Raw genomic sequence first — 17,005 nt, 5'->3', positions numbered from 1 at the left:
CCGTAGCCTTTGTAATGCAGCATTACACACTCCCATAGAGATCTGTGACTCTTGTAATTCTTTAAAAGTACTATTATGAAATGTGACAATGTATTCCAGGGAGCCTTGTTGCAATCATAGCTCCTTCCCTTCCACCAAGTCTATTTTAGAGTTGTAATTCTTTTTGCTACCTATGAAGACACTGCCTTGTAATAAGGCAGTGTGTTCATAGCCTTCTCTGCTTCCTTCAGCTTAGATTCTTTTGAAAAGCTCCTGATATATACAGCCTGTTTAACTTTAGGAGTCTGCTAACTGAAGCATGATGTTATAAGGAAAGATGGTATGAAGTTGCTCTTTTCCCTTCTTCTCCTTTCCAGCAGGCAATGTGGATGCACCTGTCTCTGCCCAGCTGTTAACACTTCATCATGCAGCACAAGATAGCTGGGCACAGATTTATTTGGCAGAGGCTGGTGCATGAGGTTAGTGCAAGGCTAGAGGTCAATATCTGTCTGGATACAAAGAGGAACTACTTTTCTCTTGCCCACCCCCCTTCCTGCACTCGACTGAGTGTGTGCTCCGAATGGGGGGGGGGGGAATCACTCCTTGTTTGGCATTGCTATCTGGCGAACACCTTACATAGTTTCAATAAACAATGCTGCAATGATATTACTTATCAAATGCACCCCAAAAGCCCTCTTCAGGAGAGAATTGAAACAGTCTCTTTTGCCTGGCAAGAGTCTGAGGGTAGTCACAGTGCAATCCTAAACAGAGTTAAGTGCACTGAACTTACAAGCACTCAGTAGAACGAGATTAAAGGGGTGTCCTTTCAATGGAGTCAAAACTATTAAAGGTCTTAATACCACTCCCTATTATTTATCTTGTTATTCCTTCATTCCTTTCCTTTACCTCTTAGTAATGTAGATGAGGAATTCAGGTTGAAATCCATGTGGCTATGTGTCCTGGGCTGATTTTGCCTTTTGCCCAGGAGTATCTTTTTTATCCTGGTCACTAGTGAGAGGATGCAAACATGTGTCTTGGAGGCTCTGCTGTCTAGGGCTGTGGGTAACACCATTGTCTGGAACTCAGATCACATACCCCAAATCTGCTGAATGCATGCAGCAAAGCTGTCTTTTACTTCTAGCCTTTTTGCTCTAGTTTTTGCAGGTTCCTGTTGGAGTACAGGGCCACACAGTATGAAGAAGGGCTGTTTTCTCATGCTGGGATCAGGGTTGTCATGAAAAAAACAGATATCCTCCCTGCCCCAGCCTCCAGGTGGTAGCTGATCTCCTAGAATTACCATGGGTTATAATTCTCCAGTTCTCCTGGAGAAAATGACTGCTTTTGAAGGTGGACTGTATTGGCATTGTACCCTACTGAGGTCCCTGTCTATTCTCCACCCCCAAATCTCCAGGTGTTTCCCAACTCAGAGCTGGCAACCCTACCCCACCCCCAGATATTTCCTGTGCTTCCAGTTTTGCACAAGACATGTTAGCCAAGAAGTTAGGTCACACTTTGGATCACAGAATAGGGTGTCAGTTCTCATGCCATGATAAATGATAGATACCTCAGGCATACCTCAGAAGAGGATTTTCAGTAACTAACAACAGGGAATTCATCATTTTAATATGCCTCACAATAATTGATAGTCCATTCTAATTTTACAGACAAAACATTCAGTTGAGCTATAGTGACCTGCCCAGCTTCATCCAGTATATCTGTAGCTGGCAAGAATTTGAATGCTACATCAAATTCCAGCAGGACCACATTGGAGTAGTTTACTCTTCTGAAGACAAGCTTTTCCTCACACAGGGTGTTTCCCCCCTTTTCCTGTTGGAATTCTGTTGTCTCAATCCAAACTAACTATTTAATATTATCTTTTTTGCCTCATGGTTTGTCAAAATCCGCCCCCTTATTCAAGCAAGAACTGTTGGATTTCAGTTTTCAGATGTCCTGTGACTGGAAAATCCATTCATGAGTGGATGGTTACCTTTTAGAACCAATTTATGTTTTGAATCCCTCAAAGGAAAGTTCCTAATAGAAAACAGAAACCATTAACACCTTATTACTTTCCACAGTTGATATATCTTTGCATATCATTTGTTATAATGTAATGTACACCACAGATTAATGGAAGATTAATGCATCATGGCTGAGTGTGGTTCAGGTTATTTCACTCATCTGAAATTAGGACATGATTAGCTTCAACCAACAAGCCAAGCCTGAAGTCATTGCTTCACTCTTGTTCACCAGAAAGCTGTCATCTTTCTACCAACTGGCCAAAGGGTTACTGAACATCCATGTGACACTGGCAATGTTGTCATGTCACTCTTGTCTTGGAATGACTGGCAAATAGTAGCCATTCTTTGAAAATATGGAGGCACATTTTTGGTTGTAACACAGTGTATTGATGTTGTTTTGCATGTACCTCAAAGTGTGAAAAAATATATGCTCCTTGCTGCAGAACCCAGGAATACAAGCTGCTGCAATTCTATCGCTTCCTCTTGTGGAACTAACTGCAAAGTTAAGAGATGGTACCTTGACTCCAGAAAGTGTCTTGTATACCTACGTTGAAAAGGTAAGACTGACTTTGATAAAATGTCAGTATGAAAGCCAGCACTTCTCTCCATGTACCTCAAAGTGCTTTACATAATACCAATAGACATCTAACTATCTGCCTCTCACTATTTGAATTATTAACTACACAAACAAAAAATTATTCCAAGAAAAGCCCAAATCTGCTACCTATACAAATTACATGGACTTACAAAATTATGCAATTAACATTTGCTGCCATATATCTATTTTATTTTGTGTCTGCTAAACATGTGTAGAGAGAAAAAGGTGTGGAGGACACTGAAGTGATACCTCCCAATCAATTGAATTATTGATAGCTTACACTTGCTGCTGTCATCCAGCTAGAGCTCAAAAAGTCTCAGGTCTGTTATCACAGCTGTAAGAGCTAAAAACTTTAACCAAATTAAATCCCCAACACACACACGCACACACAATGCCAAATTCAGCACTGAGGTAACAAGATGTACTGTTAACAAGGTGGGAGAGGACAGCACACTGGTCTAGGGTAGATTTCCCTTTCCAAACCCCAGCTTGTTCAGAGCCTAAGATTTTTTGTTCCACCATCCAAGAAGTAAGTATGATATGTTTGTAAAGAAAGCAGATTAATGGGGCAATAGTTGATTGGAAGTGAATGTTTTGCCTTTTTGTAAATTGGAACCCATATTGCATTAGTCCAGGAATTGGTGTTGACCCCCGATCTGGAAATGCCTTAAAGATTTCAGGGGGCAACACATCCAGACTTTCTGCTTTCTTAAATTTTAACAGCTCAGTTAAAGGTCTCTGGCAATAGTGGTGTCCATTCAGAAACATCATCAAGAATAAAATAATGCTTGAAAAGTTAATTGGAGTCTACCCTTCCTCCCTACGTCTGAGGCATGAAAAAGACTCAGTCCTTTTATACACTGTCTGAGCCTTAGAGTTATTTTTGGGATGATACGGCTCCTAACAGCAAAGCTACAAGGGATTTCCTTTTTTGGAGCGGCTTGGGTTGAGACCTATGGAGGGGGTGGGGGAGGGAGGCCTTTTGCCAAGTGAATGCAGTGGCTGCTTAACAGTTGGCAGTGCAGGCTGAAGTGCACGAAATTGCCTATGACTTTGTCTACACTGGGGATAAACAGCAGATTTGTGTGTGTGTCAGGCTGGCTTGTGCAAAGAGGCAGTGGGTCCAAAGTTTTCACTAAAGGGACCCTCTGCTAGAATTTTATTTTTCTTTGGAGGTCATCTTTAATGGAAGTCATTATCTTCTCCTTGTGGCAGAAAATTATCAAAATTCAGACTCTTCTGCTCTGGCCTTAAAATTTCAGGGGGAAATGCATCCTGACTTGCTGTTTTCTTAAATTTTAACTGATCATTTAAAGGTCTCTGGCATACTGGTGTCCATTCAGAAACATCATCAAGAATAAAATCTTGACTGTCCAGGAAATGCTCCCCTCCTTCATGAAATACATTTAGACAATATTCATACAAGGGTATGATGGTATGATTGATTTTAGGGCAGATTTGTTTTTAAATGTTCCTGACACTAATGTCCAGAATTGTCTTATTTGTTTCTGCTGCCTGAATAAGTTGTTCCCAGTGTTTTGAATGTACTGTTTTTGTTTAATTTGGATTGATTGTTTTAGTTCTTTCTTTAGTTTGTTTTAGTTCTTTCTTTAGTTCAAATCTCAAGCTATTGGATAACCTGTAATGCTGATAGATAGATGACGAATTTGGGCTTTGTGGCCAGAGGATTCACAATCAAATCTCTGTTCTGAACAGGGAATAATTTATTCACTAAAATAAATCTGAAAGAGCCTGGGCAGATGGATGTAATCAAGAGCAAAAACACTTCTTATTGCTGCCTATCTCCTGGGTCCACCTCATCCTATGTTCTTCAGTAGGAAAAATGATGTCTTGGTGGTCCCAAGAGTAGTGGCTCTTTTGCTGAATCAGGTGATTGTAAGCCACTTTGGGAATCATTTGGGTAGTGAAAAACTGGGGCTGTGGACAGAGGGTAGTTGATAGGAGAGAGAATATCTAACCAACACCAGCTGACATGTGGAGTTCCACAAGGAGCAGTCATCTCTCCTATCTTATTTAACATCTTTATGCACCCTCTGGCTCAGCTGATGTGGAGGTTTGGGCTGGGTTGCCACCAATATGCGGATGACACCCAGCTCTTCCTTCTGATGGATGACCGCCCTGACTCCCCCCCCCCCCCAGAATCCTTAGCCAGATGTCTGGAAGCAGTGATAAAATGGATCAAGCAGAGTCGTCTGAAGCTCAGCCCTACAAAGATGGAGGTCCTATGGTTGGGTAGGAAGGGACCATGGGGGGAAGCACATCTGCCCACCCTGGACAGTGTGCATCTCTCACCAATGCACTCCGCCAGGAACCTGGGCATGATCCCGGATGCTTCCCTTACAATGGAAGCCCAGGTCACAAAGGTAACGCGGCTGGCATTCTATCACCTCCACCAAGCCAAGCTACTAGCATCCTACCTGGACCCAGAACACCTAGCCACAGTGATCCATGCAACGGTCACCTCTAGGCTGGACTTCTGCAACTCGCTCTATGCAGGCCTACCTTCATCCTTGATCCGGAAACTACAACTGGTGCAGAATGCTGCGGCCAGGATTCTCACTAAAACATCATGGAGATCCCACATCCGGACAGCACTCCAACAGCTTGGCTGGCTCCCAGTTGAATTCCAGATTAAGCTTAAGGTTCTGGTAATCACCTTTAAGGCCATACACAGTTTGGGCCCAGTGTATTTGAGAGACCACCTCCCTGCCTATACCCCCCAAAAGAGTTTTATGCTCCACTACCTCCAACTGGCTGTGGATCCCTGGCCCCAGGGAAGTGTGTTGGACCTCAACAAGGGCCAGAGCCTTCTCGGTCCTGACCCCACCTAGTGGAATGAGGTCTCTGAGGAGATCAGAGCCCTGCCCGAACAGTTGTGCAGGGGCTGCAAGAGGGAGCTCTTCCACCAGGCATTCGCTTGAGGCTGACTGACTCAGAACACCTGCTGGTTCCCCAGACGCCTGCCCATAACTCTCCCAATGTTACTGTTAATTGCTATTTATATTATAAATATGGTTTTGTAATCTTTTGATGTTTTATTGAAAGTTGTTTTGATGTTATATATATATGTGTGTGTGTGTATCTTAACCATAAGTGGCTCTTATATTTCTAAAAGAGCCATGTGGGCAGTCCTGTCCGGGCCTGAACAGCCATCATATTCAGGTGGTGTGCACGTGGTGTCCGGCCCTGCGAGCCAATCTGTAGGCGCCCAGCAAAACTGTGTGCATCCATATTGGCCAGCCCCTGGAGTGTCCACCTCCAGGAGCTGAACAAGTGGGCCAATCCGGACGTGCCCAGTCCAGAATGAGATGGCCCCTGGAGCCAGCAGCAGCCGCGGCACCACCCAGCCACCACAAGGATGATGGGCCCTCCGGTGAGGAGGGCAGGGGGCAGGGGATGGCTTCCCCATGCACCGCCAAGCACACCCACCACCTCAAAGACACAGCGAGTGTACTTGGCGGCACATGCAGAAGCCGCCAAGTCAACAGGGGGAGGGGGCCGGTAGGGCTTCCCCACGTGCCACCAAGCATACCCACCGCCTCTTTAAGGCAGAGAGTGTGCTTGCCGGGGCTCGCTGGAAAATCGCTGGGGGGGGGGGGCGGCGGATCATTTTGGGCATGCTTGCCGAGCCACAGGGACGCAGCCGTGGTGACGGGAGAGGGGAAGCCCTTCCAAAGCCCGTTCTTATGAACGGGCTTTGCAGCTAGTATATATATAATGCTACTCTCCAGGTGGGGTGTGGAGATCTCCTGGAATTGCAATGGATTTTGAAAATACACTGATCAGTTCCCCTGGAGAAAAGGATGGCTTTGGACGGTAGACATAGCATTATCCTTGCTGAAGTTCCTCCCTCCCCATCCCCCAAATTTCCAGTCATTATCTTCCTGCCTCTACCTGACTCCAGGCTTCTCTTGTGGTCCCTACCCCTGACTTGGCCTATGATGGCTTTGTCATCCAGCCAGCTGTCCCTGGATGTGCTGGCCTTCTCACTTCTCCCCCCCCCCACACACACACACTGGCTGCTCTCAGTAGGTGGGTGGGGGCTTCTCTAGTCCTGATGCTACTGTGTCCTAGCCAGCCCCAGATCTGCAGGTAAGTGTGAGGAGGGCTCTGCCAGCCCAGGACAATGAGTTCAAATCTACTTTTAGTTATCTTCAGATCTGGAATCTTTTAACTATAACAGTCCAGTACATATTAAGATGTACAACAAACCTATGGCTGTCTGTATAGTGTGGGAAAGAGACCTCGAAATGTCTACTCTTCAGTAGAAAACAAGCCTGTTGCCAGGACCTTAGATGTTATTGGACTAACTCAGCCTTCCCCCTCTCTATCTCCTTGCCCCCCCCCCCCACAAAGGCATTAGAGGTAACTCGGCAAATCAACTGTGTGACAGATTTCCTTCCAGAGTGCGAAGAACAGCTTCGGGAAGTGAAAAAGCAGGAGAAAGGATTGCTTTATGGAGTTCCTGTCAGTATCAAGGAAAACATTGCCTGCAAGGTAATGAGGCCATTAGTCCAGACTTCATATTTTAAAATAATTATTTTTATTTTTAAATAAGATAAGATTCTGCTTCTGCACTGTGATATGTTTATATGTATTACAATACATTTCTATACAGTTTTAAAAGAATTTCTCATTTTAAATTTGGGTCCTGATTCCATAATAAACACTTTCTCTCTCCTCAAATTTTGAAATTGATGTTTCTCAAATAGGTAGTTAATTTTGTCATTACTGCATAATTGATTGATTTTGAAGACGAAGAAGAGTTGGTTCTTATATGCCACTTTTCTCTACATGAAAGAATCTCAAAGCGGCTTACATTCGCCTTCCTTTCCTCTCCCTACAACAGACACCCTGTGAGGTGGGTGAGGCTGAGAGAGCCCTGATATCACTGCTTGGTCAGAACACTTTATCAGCACTGTGGCGAGCCCAAAGTCACCCAGCTGGCTGCATGTTTGGGAGTGCAGAATCGAACCCAGTTTGCCAGATTAGAAGTCTGCACTCCTAACCACTACACCAAACTGGCTCTCATTCTCCCATTCTTCTAAGCTTAGACAGACATCTGCTTTCTGTTTTGCTGCACAAATGAGTCCAGCTACTATCACCATGCTTTCCCATACCTCTTCCAAAATATCTGGTAATATGTTAGGCAATATTCCTAATAGTTTCTTAGCTTTCATCGGGAATTTAAAATTTAATACATTCTTTGTTTCCCCCTTGTATTTCTTTCCAGTATCTTTTTGCTTTTTTACATAACTGTTCCTGTTGGTGCCTAGGTATTTGCTTTCTAAAATTCTGCATCCATTTAACCATACATTTTTCATTTCTTCTGTTTCAAGCTGAAGTAACTGAAGTAATAACTTGACTATCTAGTGTAGTAATTGATCTGTTTTGTTTTGCATTCAGCTGTTTGAATTCATTTCTCTTAGAGCCCCACCTTCTGTGTTGATGGATTTTTTTATATCTTGAAAATTATTGGTAGCCATTGAATGTTTATTTCTTTATCTCTACTCTCTTGCTAGGATGTGAGTTTTCCCTAAGCATTTACCATATTGCTGTTTTATTATTTTTCATATACATCATGAAAGCTTCTACAGGAGACATAAGCAATGAATTCTGAGAATATGTTCCAGCATGACTGATTATGCACAGCAGCAACTGGTCCAGGCTGCTGCTGGAGCATTGTGGTGAAGCAGCATGCTCTGCTGTTTATGGGGGGTTCACAGGGGATGCATTCCATGCACCAGGGAGCACTGCCACAGCAGAACATTTCTGCTGTGGGGGTGGCAACGGGTTTTCCCCCATTTTACAGGAATGTTTGAGACTGCAGTCCCACCTTCCTGCAAAATAGAGCACAAAACTCCAGTCGACCTCATGGCACTGTGGAATGCCATGGAGCCAACTAGAGCATATTTGGTCCCTTCCCGGCCACCATAGCACAGGGAGGAGCTGGGGTTTCCAGGCCCAGCTCTTCCTGTGTGCATGGGCCTGCCCCGGCCAAGTCTCCAATAGTGGCCACAGCAAAAAAGGGAACACTGAAAAATCAGTGTTTTTTCAACGTTCCCTTGCCACAGGCCATCGGAGGCACTACAGCAGGTTCGGGCAGGAAGTGGGCCGGGATGGCTGCAATGTCATGCATAAGCAGGGATTAGCCTTGCTGCCATGCTGCCATCAAACTGGGCATTCCTCCCCATGCTATATGAACCATATTCTCAGATATCCAGCTCTAATTATATGAGTCTATTCTTGTGGTATGATCATTTTGGTTGATTTCTTTATCCATAAATATTTGTTTAAACATTCTTCAAGGTCTACAGATTGAAATTCTAGCATAGTTTGAAAAAGATCTCAAAAATTAACTTGGGCACTGTTAGGAATATATTATTAGGGCATATATTGTTGTTAGCTGTCGGGGACCCGCTTGCTAACTGAAAAACCAGGGTGCCCCTTTGAAGAAAACGTCACGCCAGGCCTGGTGAACGATACAACAGGAACAAGCTTTATTTCAGCAACGTGGAGTCCGCTGGTATGGAGTAAGAGCTTCCACCGAACTCCAGGTGGAAGCTCCCTTTTATACAAAACCCACCTCCTTAGGCTGTATTGCCCCACCCAGTACTTGCGGAGGGAACATGCTGATACAATCATGACTCATGCACATATGCGAGGTTTTCCGGGGTTCCTGATGGCCCATTTTCCTGGAACAAAGGGCCATCTCCGGGCCCTTGTCAAAAGGTGGAGGGGGACATTGAGGTTCTTTAGCGGCCATTGCCACCTCAATGATCGGGTGGGGCGCCCAGCTGCCGGCTTGCCTATGATCACCATGCCCTACCTCCGTGATCGCGGGCGCCTCTGATGGCGGGGTTCGGTCCGGTTCCCCAGCCACCAAGGACCGAACCACGACATTCTGCCCCCCCAAAGGTCCATTCTCCAACCCCCCGGGACGGCCAGGATACCGCTTGTGGAAACGTTCAGTGAGTCGGGGCGCAAGGACGTCCGCTGCCCAGACCCATTCCCGGTCCCCCAAAGCGAAGTCCTTCCATTCCACGAGGTACTGCAACTTCCCCCTGTGGAGTCTAGAGTCCAGGATATCCGCCACCTCGTGGTGCTCCCCCCCCGGCAGGACCTCGGGCGCTGGCGGGGAAAACACGGGGTGCCAAACGTCACCGTCCGGAGTTTTTTTTAGAAGGCTCACGTGAAAGATGGGATGGATGTGCCGGAGGTTCTTGGGGAGCTTGAGCTTGACCGAAACTTCGTTGATCGGGGCCAAGACCTCGAAAGGCCCCAAAAACCGAGGGCCTAGCTTCTTGCTGGGCAAATTCAACCGTAGGTTCCGGGTGGAAAGGTAAACTCGATCCCCCGGTCGGATCTCTTCAGCTGGTCGTCTCTTCCGGTCGGCGTCCTCTTTCTGCGCTGCCTTGACTTTGTGGAGCTGCTCCTGCAGCGACTTCCAGCAGCTCCCGGCACGCTTCCCCCACTCGCGAAGGTCGGCCGATTCCCGGGCGGGGACCTCTCCAAGCTCCGGGAAGTGTCTCAGGTCTGTCCCGTAGACGACGGCAAAAGGCGACATCTCCGTGCTGCTGTGGTCTGCGTTGTTGTACGCGAACTCGGCCAGGGGGAGCAGGGGCACCCAGGTGTCTTGATGATAGGAACCGAAACACCGCAAGTACTGCTCCAGTACTTGATTAACCCGCTCGGTCTGCCCGTCCGTCTGGGGGTGGTAAGCGGAGCTCAGCCCTTGCTCGATGTCTAACAGGCGCAGGAAAGCTTGCCAAAACCGGGACACGAATTGTGAGCCCCGATCGGAAATCACCTTGTCCGGCAGCCCGTGCAGTCGGAACACGTGATCCAGGAACATCCGAGCCAACTGTGAGGCACTGGGGACACTGGCGCAAGGAATGAAATGGGCCTGTTTGGAAAATAGATCTACCACCACCCAGATCACCGTTTTCCCCTTGCTGGGAGGCAAGTCTGTTATAAAGTCCATGGAGATCACTGACCACGGCCGGGTCGGGACCTCGAGCGGGTGCAGCAGACCTTTCGGCTTGCCAACCCCCGGCTTGCAGGTCAGGCAGACAGGACAACCACTGACGTAAGCTTTTGTGTCCCGCCGCAGACTGGGCCACCAAAACCGCCGCCGGGCCAACTTCCAGGATTTTACGAAACCGAAGTGCCCGGCGGTCTTAGCATCGTGGCAGAGGCTGAGGGCTTCCCGTCGTAGCCCTTCCGGGACGTAGACAGCCTCCCCCCTCCGCCAGAGACCGGAGTCCAAAATCAAAGAGTCCCGGAGCTCAGCCAGCTCCTCGTCTGTCCCGTAGGCTGCCACTAGGCGGTCTCGGAGCGGGGCGGTCGCCGGGTCGGGCTCCCATTCCTCCCTGGCCCGACGCCTAGTGACGACCCCCCGTCCCAGCTGCTCCTCACCAAACACGGACCTGGTGCAGGGAGCGTACCCCTCCCCATAATGCGGCAGACGGGAGAGGGCGTCCGCGAGGAAATTCTCTTTGCCGGGGATGTGACCAAGCTTGAAATTGTACCGCGAAAAGAACTCCGCCCACCTCATCTGTTTGGCGTTCAGGGATCGCGGTTGCCGGAGCGCCTCCAGATTCTTGTGATCTGTCCAGACCTCGAACGGCTCCTCTGTTTCCTCCAGCCAATGCCGCCATTCGGTGAGGGAGAACTTAATCGCAAACGCCTCCTTCTCCCAGGTAGACCAGTTCCGCTCCGTTTCGGCGAATTTTCGTGAGAGGTAGGCCGCCGGCCTCAGCTGTCCCGCCTTGTCTCGCTGCAGGAGAACCGCCCCGGCTGCTGCGTCGCTGGCGTCGACTTGTACCACCATCGGCTGGGTTGGGTCGACGTGCAGTAGCGTGGGCTCAGACGCGAAAGCTTGCTTGAGGGCCAGGAACGCTGCCTCCGATTTCTCATTCCAGCCGAGCGCTGCGCTGGGCCGCGTGGCGCGAGGACCTCTCCCCTTGGTACCTAGCAAGTCCGTGAGGGGAGCCACTACGGAGGAGTATCTGGGGATGAAGCCTCTAAAAAAGTTAGCAAACCCCAGGAAGCTTTGTAGCTGTTTCCGGGTGCGGGGCCTTTCCCAGGCCAGCACCGCCTGCACCTTCTCGGGGTCCATAGCTATGCCCTGGGCTGAGATGCGGTAGCCCAAATAGTCCAGGGAGGGACGGTGGAATTCGCACTTAGCCAGCTTCACGTATAGGTGGTTTGCCAGCAGGCGCTTTAACACCTCCCTCACCAGGGTCACGTGCTCTTGGGGATCTTGGCTGTAGATCAGGACGTCATCCAAATAAACAACCACCCCCTGAAACAGAAGGTCCTGCAACACCTCATTAATTAGACTCATGAAAACCCCAGGTGCCCCGCTTAAACCGAACGGCATCACTTTAAATTCGAATTGTCCCAATTGACAGTTAAACGCTGTTTTCCACTCATCCCCCTCCCGGATGCGTACCCGGTAGTACGCCTCCCTTAGGTCCAGCTTAGTGAACAGAGTCCCTTTGCCCAGCCGGGCCAGCAAATCCGGGATCAGCGGGAGGGGGTAAGCGTTCCCCGCTGCGATGGCGTTGAGGCCCCGGTAGTCCTGGCACAGCCGTCGGGACCCATCCTTTTTCCGGACGAACAAGACTGGAGCTCCCATGGGACTGGAAGCGGGCCGGATGAAACCTCGGGCCAGATTTTTACCCAAAAACTCCCGGAGGTCCTTGAGCTCACCCTCACTCATCTTGTAGATGCGCCCTTTGGGTAGTACCGCCCCCTCTGGGATGTTGATAGCGCAGTCCGTGCGGCGGTGTGGGGGTAGCTCGTCCGCTTCCCGCTCGCTGAAAACGGCTGCGAGGTCTCGGTACTCTGGCGGGACCTCGGGCTCTGGTATCTCCTGCTGCGCCGCCGCCGCTCCCCTGGGACGCGCCGCCGTCCTCTTGTGGCTGGAATTCTCGTGGGGGACCCGATGCCGTGCACCCACCGTCAAGTCGAACTTCAGGGTCCCCGCCCGCCAGTCCACCACGGGGTTGTGTTCCTTCAGCCAATCCAGGCCCAACACCGCCCGATATCCCGCTACGGGGACCTGGATCAGCCACCGCAGCTCTTGGTGGTCCCCTATGTGGATGGCGATAGGACCCACCTCCTCCCCGAAAGGTCCCCCCTGAATCGGGCTGCCGTCCATCTGGACGAAAACCAGGGGAACCTTCCGAATGCGCTTCGGTAGCCCCAAAGCCCGGGCTATCTGGGGGTGGACCATGCTGTGGTCGCATCCAGAGTCCAAAAGAGCCTCCCCCACCCAACTTAGTCCGTTCTCCGGGTTCCGGAGCTCTAAAATTACCACGTTCGGAGGTCGCGCCTCATGCTGTAGGGGTTTTCCCTCACACCGCGGGACCTGCTGCCCGGCGCCGTCTACAGCAGGTCCTGGCCGTTTCCCGTCGCCTGGGCGCTTCCCGGTTCGTTGCGGAGGTCCTCCGCCCGGCGTGCCTGCTGGGGGCGTGTCGCACCTCCCCCCTGGGAGAGCCCGCGGTCCTCCCCCCCTTGCCGTTGGCACGCTGCTGCGAAATGTCCTGACCCCCCGCATTTCAGGCACAGACCTTCCCGGCGTCTCCTTTCCCGCTCGGGGTTCGGGGGTCGTTTGGGGCGAGAGTTGTCGGGGCCCGGTCTCGGCGCCTCGGCTGACCCGCCTTTGGCCTCCCGGGGGGGTGCGGCGGCCCAACCCAGGCTGGCTTCCAGCTTGGCGACCACAAAACACCACCCCTCCAGTGTAGACAGATCTTCTTCCGTCCCCTTGATCACGGCCCATTCCCTAAGCTTCGGGTTAAGGCCCTCCCGGAAGTACTCGATTTGGGTCTCCTCGTTCCAGGAGAACACCTTGCCTGCTTCCCTCCGGAAAATGTCTATATAGTCCATAACCCCCCTAGTACCCTGTCGAAGTCCCTTGATCCGACTCTTTGCCTTGTCCTCAGCCTGGGGGTCCTGGAATCGTCGGCGGAGCGCGACCACGAAGTCCTGCAGGTCCCGAGTTGCCGGGTCGCCGCGCTCGGCCAACCCTAGGTACCACTGACCCGCCTTGCCCTGGAGACACGAGGCCACCCCCCAGACCAAGTCCTCGGAGTCCTCATACCGGTCTCCATACCTCCGGGCATGCGTCAGCGCGTGGAGGAGGAACTGCGGGAGGTCGTCCGGCGTCCCGTCGAAACGCGCCTTAAGCTCTGGGGGGGAACGTTTTGGAGAGTAGTCCGACCCCCTCCGGATCCGGGATTCTCGGCGTCCGCCGTCTCGTCCTGCTCCGCTCCACCGGCTACCAACTTGCCCAACGACGCCGTGCCGCTCCCTGCCTTGCACGTCGCTCCTGCGTTGGTCCGGCTCTCGCCGCCCCGTCGGCTCACCCGCTCCCCCGAGATCCTCTGCTGTCTCGCCTCTCCGCTGGCCGTCTCGCCTACTCGGGACTGAAAACTGCTCCGGGTCGGGGTCCGGGGCCCGCTCACCAGTGCCGGGCTCGTCCTCGTCGCTGGAGACGTCCTCACTCGACGCGATCCCCTCCGCCGTTGTATTACCAGTCCCTCCGGGCCCGGCCCGAGCTTGCTCACGGGCTTCAGCTGCCTGCAAGCGCCTGGCCAAGTCCGCCATGGCCCGCCGCAGGTCCTCTAGGGATTCCTCAGGTCCTACCGGGCGAAGCGCCTGCCTCAGCTGGGTGTCCCAGGTTGGGGCCAACCCCCCAGACCTCGGCGCGCTCCCCGCCGTGCTTGGGAACCCCATGGCCCGGCGCCTTCCCTTGGCCGCCGCTGCCGAGGGTCTCGGGGTCCCGGACAGCTGCTCCTGGCCCCCCGATTTTCGGAGGAAATCTCCCGGGGACATTAAACTCATGTTCCCGGGGTTCGTGGGGGTCGAGACTGCCCCGTTGCTTGAAAACGCCATCTCTGGATCCGTCCCGATAAGCGCTCGGATGCGATGCCGACCCTGGAGTTCGGTGGGAAGCTCTTACGATGTCGGGGACCCGCTTGCTAACTGAAAAACCAGGGTGCCCCTTTGAAGAAAACGTCACGCCAGGCCTGGTGAACGATACAACAGGAACAAGCTTTATTTCAGCAACGTGGAGTCCGCTGGTATGGAGTAAGAGCTTCCACCGAACTCCAGGTGGAAGCTCCCTTTTATACAAAACCCACCTCCTTAGGCTGTATTGCCCCACCCAGTACTTGCGGAGGGAACATGCTGATACAATCATGACTCATGCACATATGCGAGGTTTTCCGGGGTTCCTGATGGCCCATTTTCCTGGAACAAAGGGCCATCTCCGGGCCCTTGTCAAAAGGTGGAGGGGGACATTGAGGTTCTTTAGCGGCCATTGCCACCTCAACGATCGGGTGGGGCGCCCAGCTGCCGGCTTGCCTATGATCACCATGCCCTACCTCCGTGATCGCGGGCGCCTCTGATGGCGGGGTTCGGTCCGGTTCCCCAGCCACCAAGGACCGAACCACGACATTAGCACACATATCATGGCTTCTGGAAATCTTATTTTTAGAATTAGATACCTTCCCTCTGGATCTCTTAATTCTTCTATTATTTCTAAGTGTGAATTGTTTATATAAATGGCTACTTATTTTTTTTAGGGCTGAAACAAGGACCGTTTCTGCATGAAGGGCCAAAATGCAAATGGCCTCCTGCTGGCAAATGCGGGATGGTAAACCTCGCATTTGCAGCCCTCCTCATGGGGAGACACCCCCCCCCTCGCATTATCCCTCTGCCCTGCTGCGGCTTTTTGTTTCCCAACGAGGCTGCAAGAGAAAACACGCAACACTTCCCCCCCCACTCCTTGGCTTGTCAATCACAGCAAGCCACCAAACACAACACAGCTTAACTCCCAAATTTTTTTTAAAGGCACTTGCGTGTTACTATGCAGTAATGCCACAACACAGATGCATTTTTTTTAAAAAATAGCACTTCGGTGTTGCTATGGAAAAATGGCAGAACGATACAGTATTCCCCCCCCCCTTTTTGGGGATTCATATTTTGGGGGACTTTATGTCTGGGTGGATTCTTGAGAGGCTGCACATGGGAGACTGGAGCTCAAAAAATCTTTTTTTTTTTTTTTGGTAAACAGAAGCCTTTAAAACATGGGGCATGCATGCCTGAATGATTGGGAGAAAGTTACTTGATCACCCTTCCCTTTTCATTATCCAGCTCAAAAAAACCCACGGGATTGTGTTTTGCCAGCCCGATCCCAAAAAGACCAATGACACTTTAAAGAAGATTTTATTTTACCTTTAGCAATGTAGCTTTCCTGTCAATGCAGATCACGGCATTAAAAAAAAAGCTTGGAGCAGGAAATGGAGAGGGGAGGGTGGGTACGAGGGTGGAAAATTCTACAGAGACTATTGTGCCTTTCCCCCTCCATATGGGCTTGCCTCTGGTTGCTCCCTGGTTACTTTATTGATGGGATGTGAGATAAAAGTGTTAAATCCACTGTTTGCTATTTCCCTCATCCCAAGGCAAATCTGGGCAAAAGTTGAGCCAGCCCCTGGACAGCCTTGGGATGCAGGTGACGTCATGTGGAGTAGACTCTAAAACCTGCCAGCAACCAGAGGCAGTCCAGGGGCAGATTCCTTGTGCAGAAATGGTGAAGATATAGTCTATCTAATTTTTTTATTATTTGTGTTGCTTAAATATTGTTCTTCAGTTCCTCTGTGTCTCTTCTATTTTCCTTTTATCTTTTTTTTCAGTTGCCATTATACTTTTTATCCTCCTGTTTCTAAAAAAATGTACAAATTTTCAATATATTTTTTCCATGCAGATATAGGAGTTTACAATTATCACATTTCATACTGTTAAAATAGCCAAATTATAATGAATATCTATTATAACAGGGAGAGGTGTTGTCTTGAATCTTTATACATAAAAACTATATATAATAAATATTTTAAAAATACAAGTAAAAGAAATGAAAAATGTAACTTATTTCCTAATAAACATTTCATAATTCTATCAACAGCAAAACATTTCATGTTTATTATTAAAGTTTGGATTTAACCAGGAAGGTAAAGGTAAAGGTAAAGGTATCCCCTGTGCAAGCACCGAGTCATGTCTGACCCTTGGGGTGACGCCCTCTAGCGTTTTCTTGGCAGACTGAATACGGGGTGGTTTGCCAGTGCCTTCCCCAGTCATCACCGTTTACCCCCCAGCAAGCTGGGTACTCATTTTACCGACCTCGGAAGGATGGAAGGCTGAGTCAACCTCGAGCCGGCTGCTGGGATTGAACTCCCAACCTCATGGGCAGACAGATTCAGACAGCATATCGCTGCCTTACCACTCTGCGCCACAAGAGGCTCTTAACCAGGAAGGTAGGGGCAGATAAATAATATATACCTACTAGTTATTAAGCCTGCTGTAGTTAAAATACAGTGGG

General features: G+C 50.1%; 1 protein-coding gene across 1 annotated transcript in view; it reads left to right on the top strand.

The window, feature by feature from the left end:
• Positions 1 to 17,005, top strand: part of LOC143835738 (vitamin D3 hydroxylase-associated protein-like) — a 39,349-nt gene that overhangs the window by 390 nt on the left and 21,954 nt on the right. The window contains exons 2-3 of the mRNA XM_077333879.1: positions 2,441 to 2,554; positions 6,973 to 7,113. Of these exons, the coding sequence (XP_077189994.1) occupies positions 2,441 to 2,554; positions 6,973 to 7,113 (255 nt within the window). The remainder of the gene's footprint in view (positions 1 to 2,440; positions 2,555 to 6,972; positions 7,114 to 17,005) is intronic.

This window comes from Paroedura picta, chromosome 4, assembly GCF_049243985.1.
Source record: "Paroedura picta isolate Pp20150507F chromosome 4, Ppicta_v3.0, whole genome shotgun sequence".
Taxonomy (NCBI): Eukaryota; Metazoa; Chordata; class Lepidosauria; order Squamata; family Gekkonidae; genus Paroedura; species Paroedura picta.
Note: the sequence above shows the minus strand (reverse complement) of the source record. Positions and strands in the feature narration are given on the sequence as shown.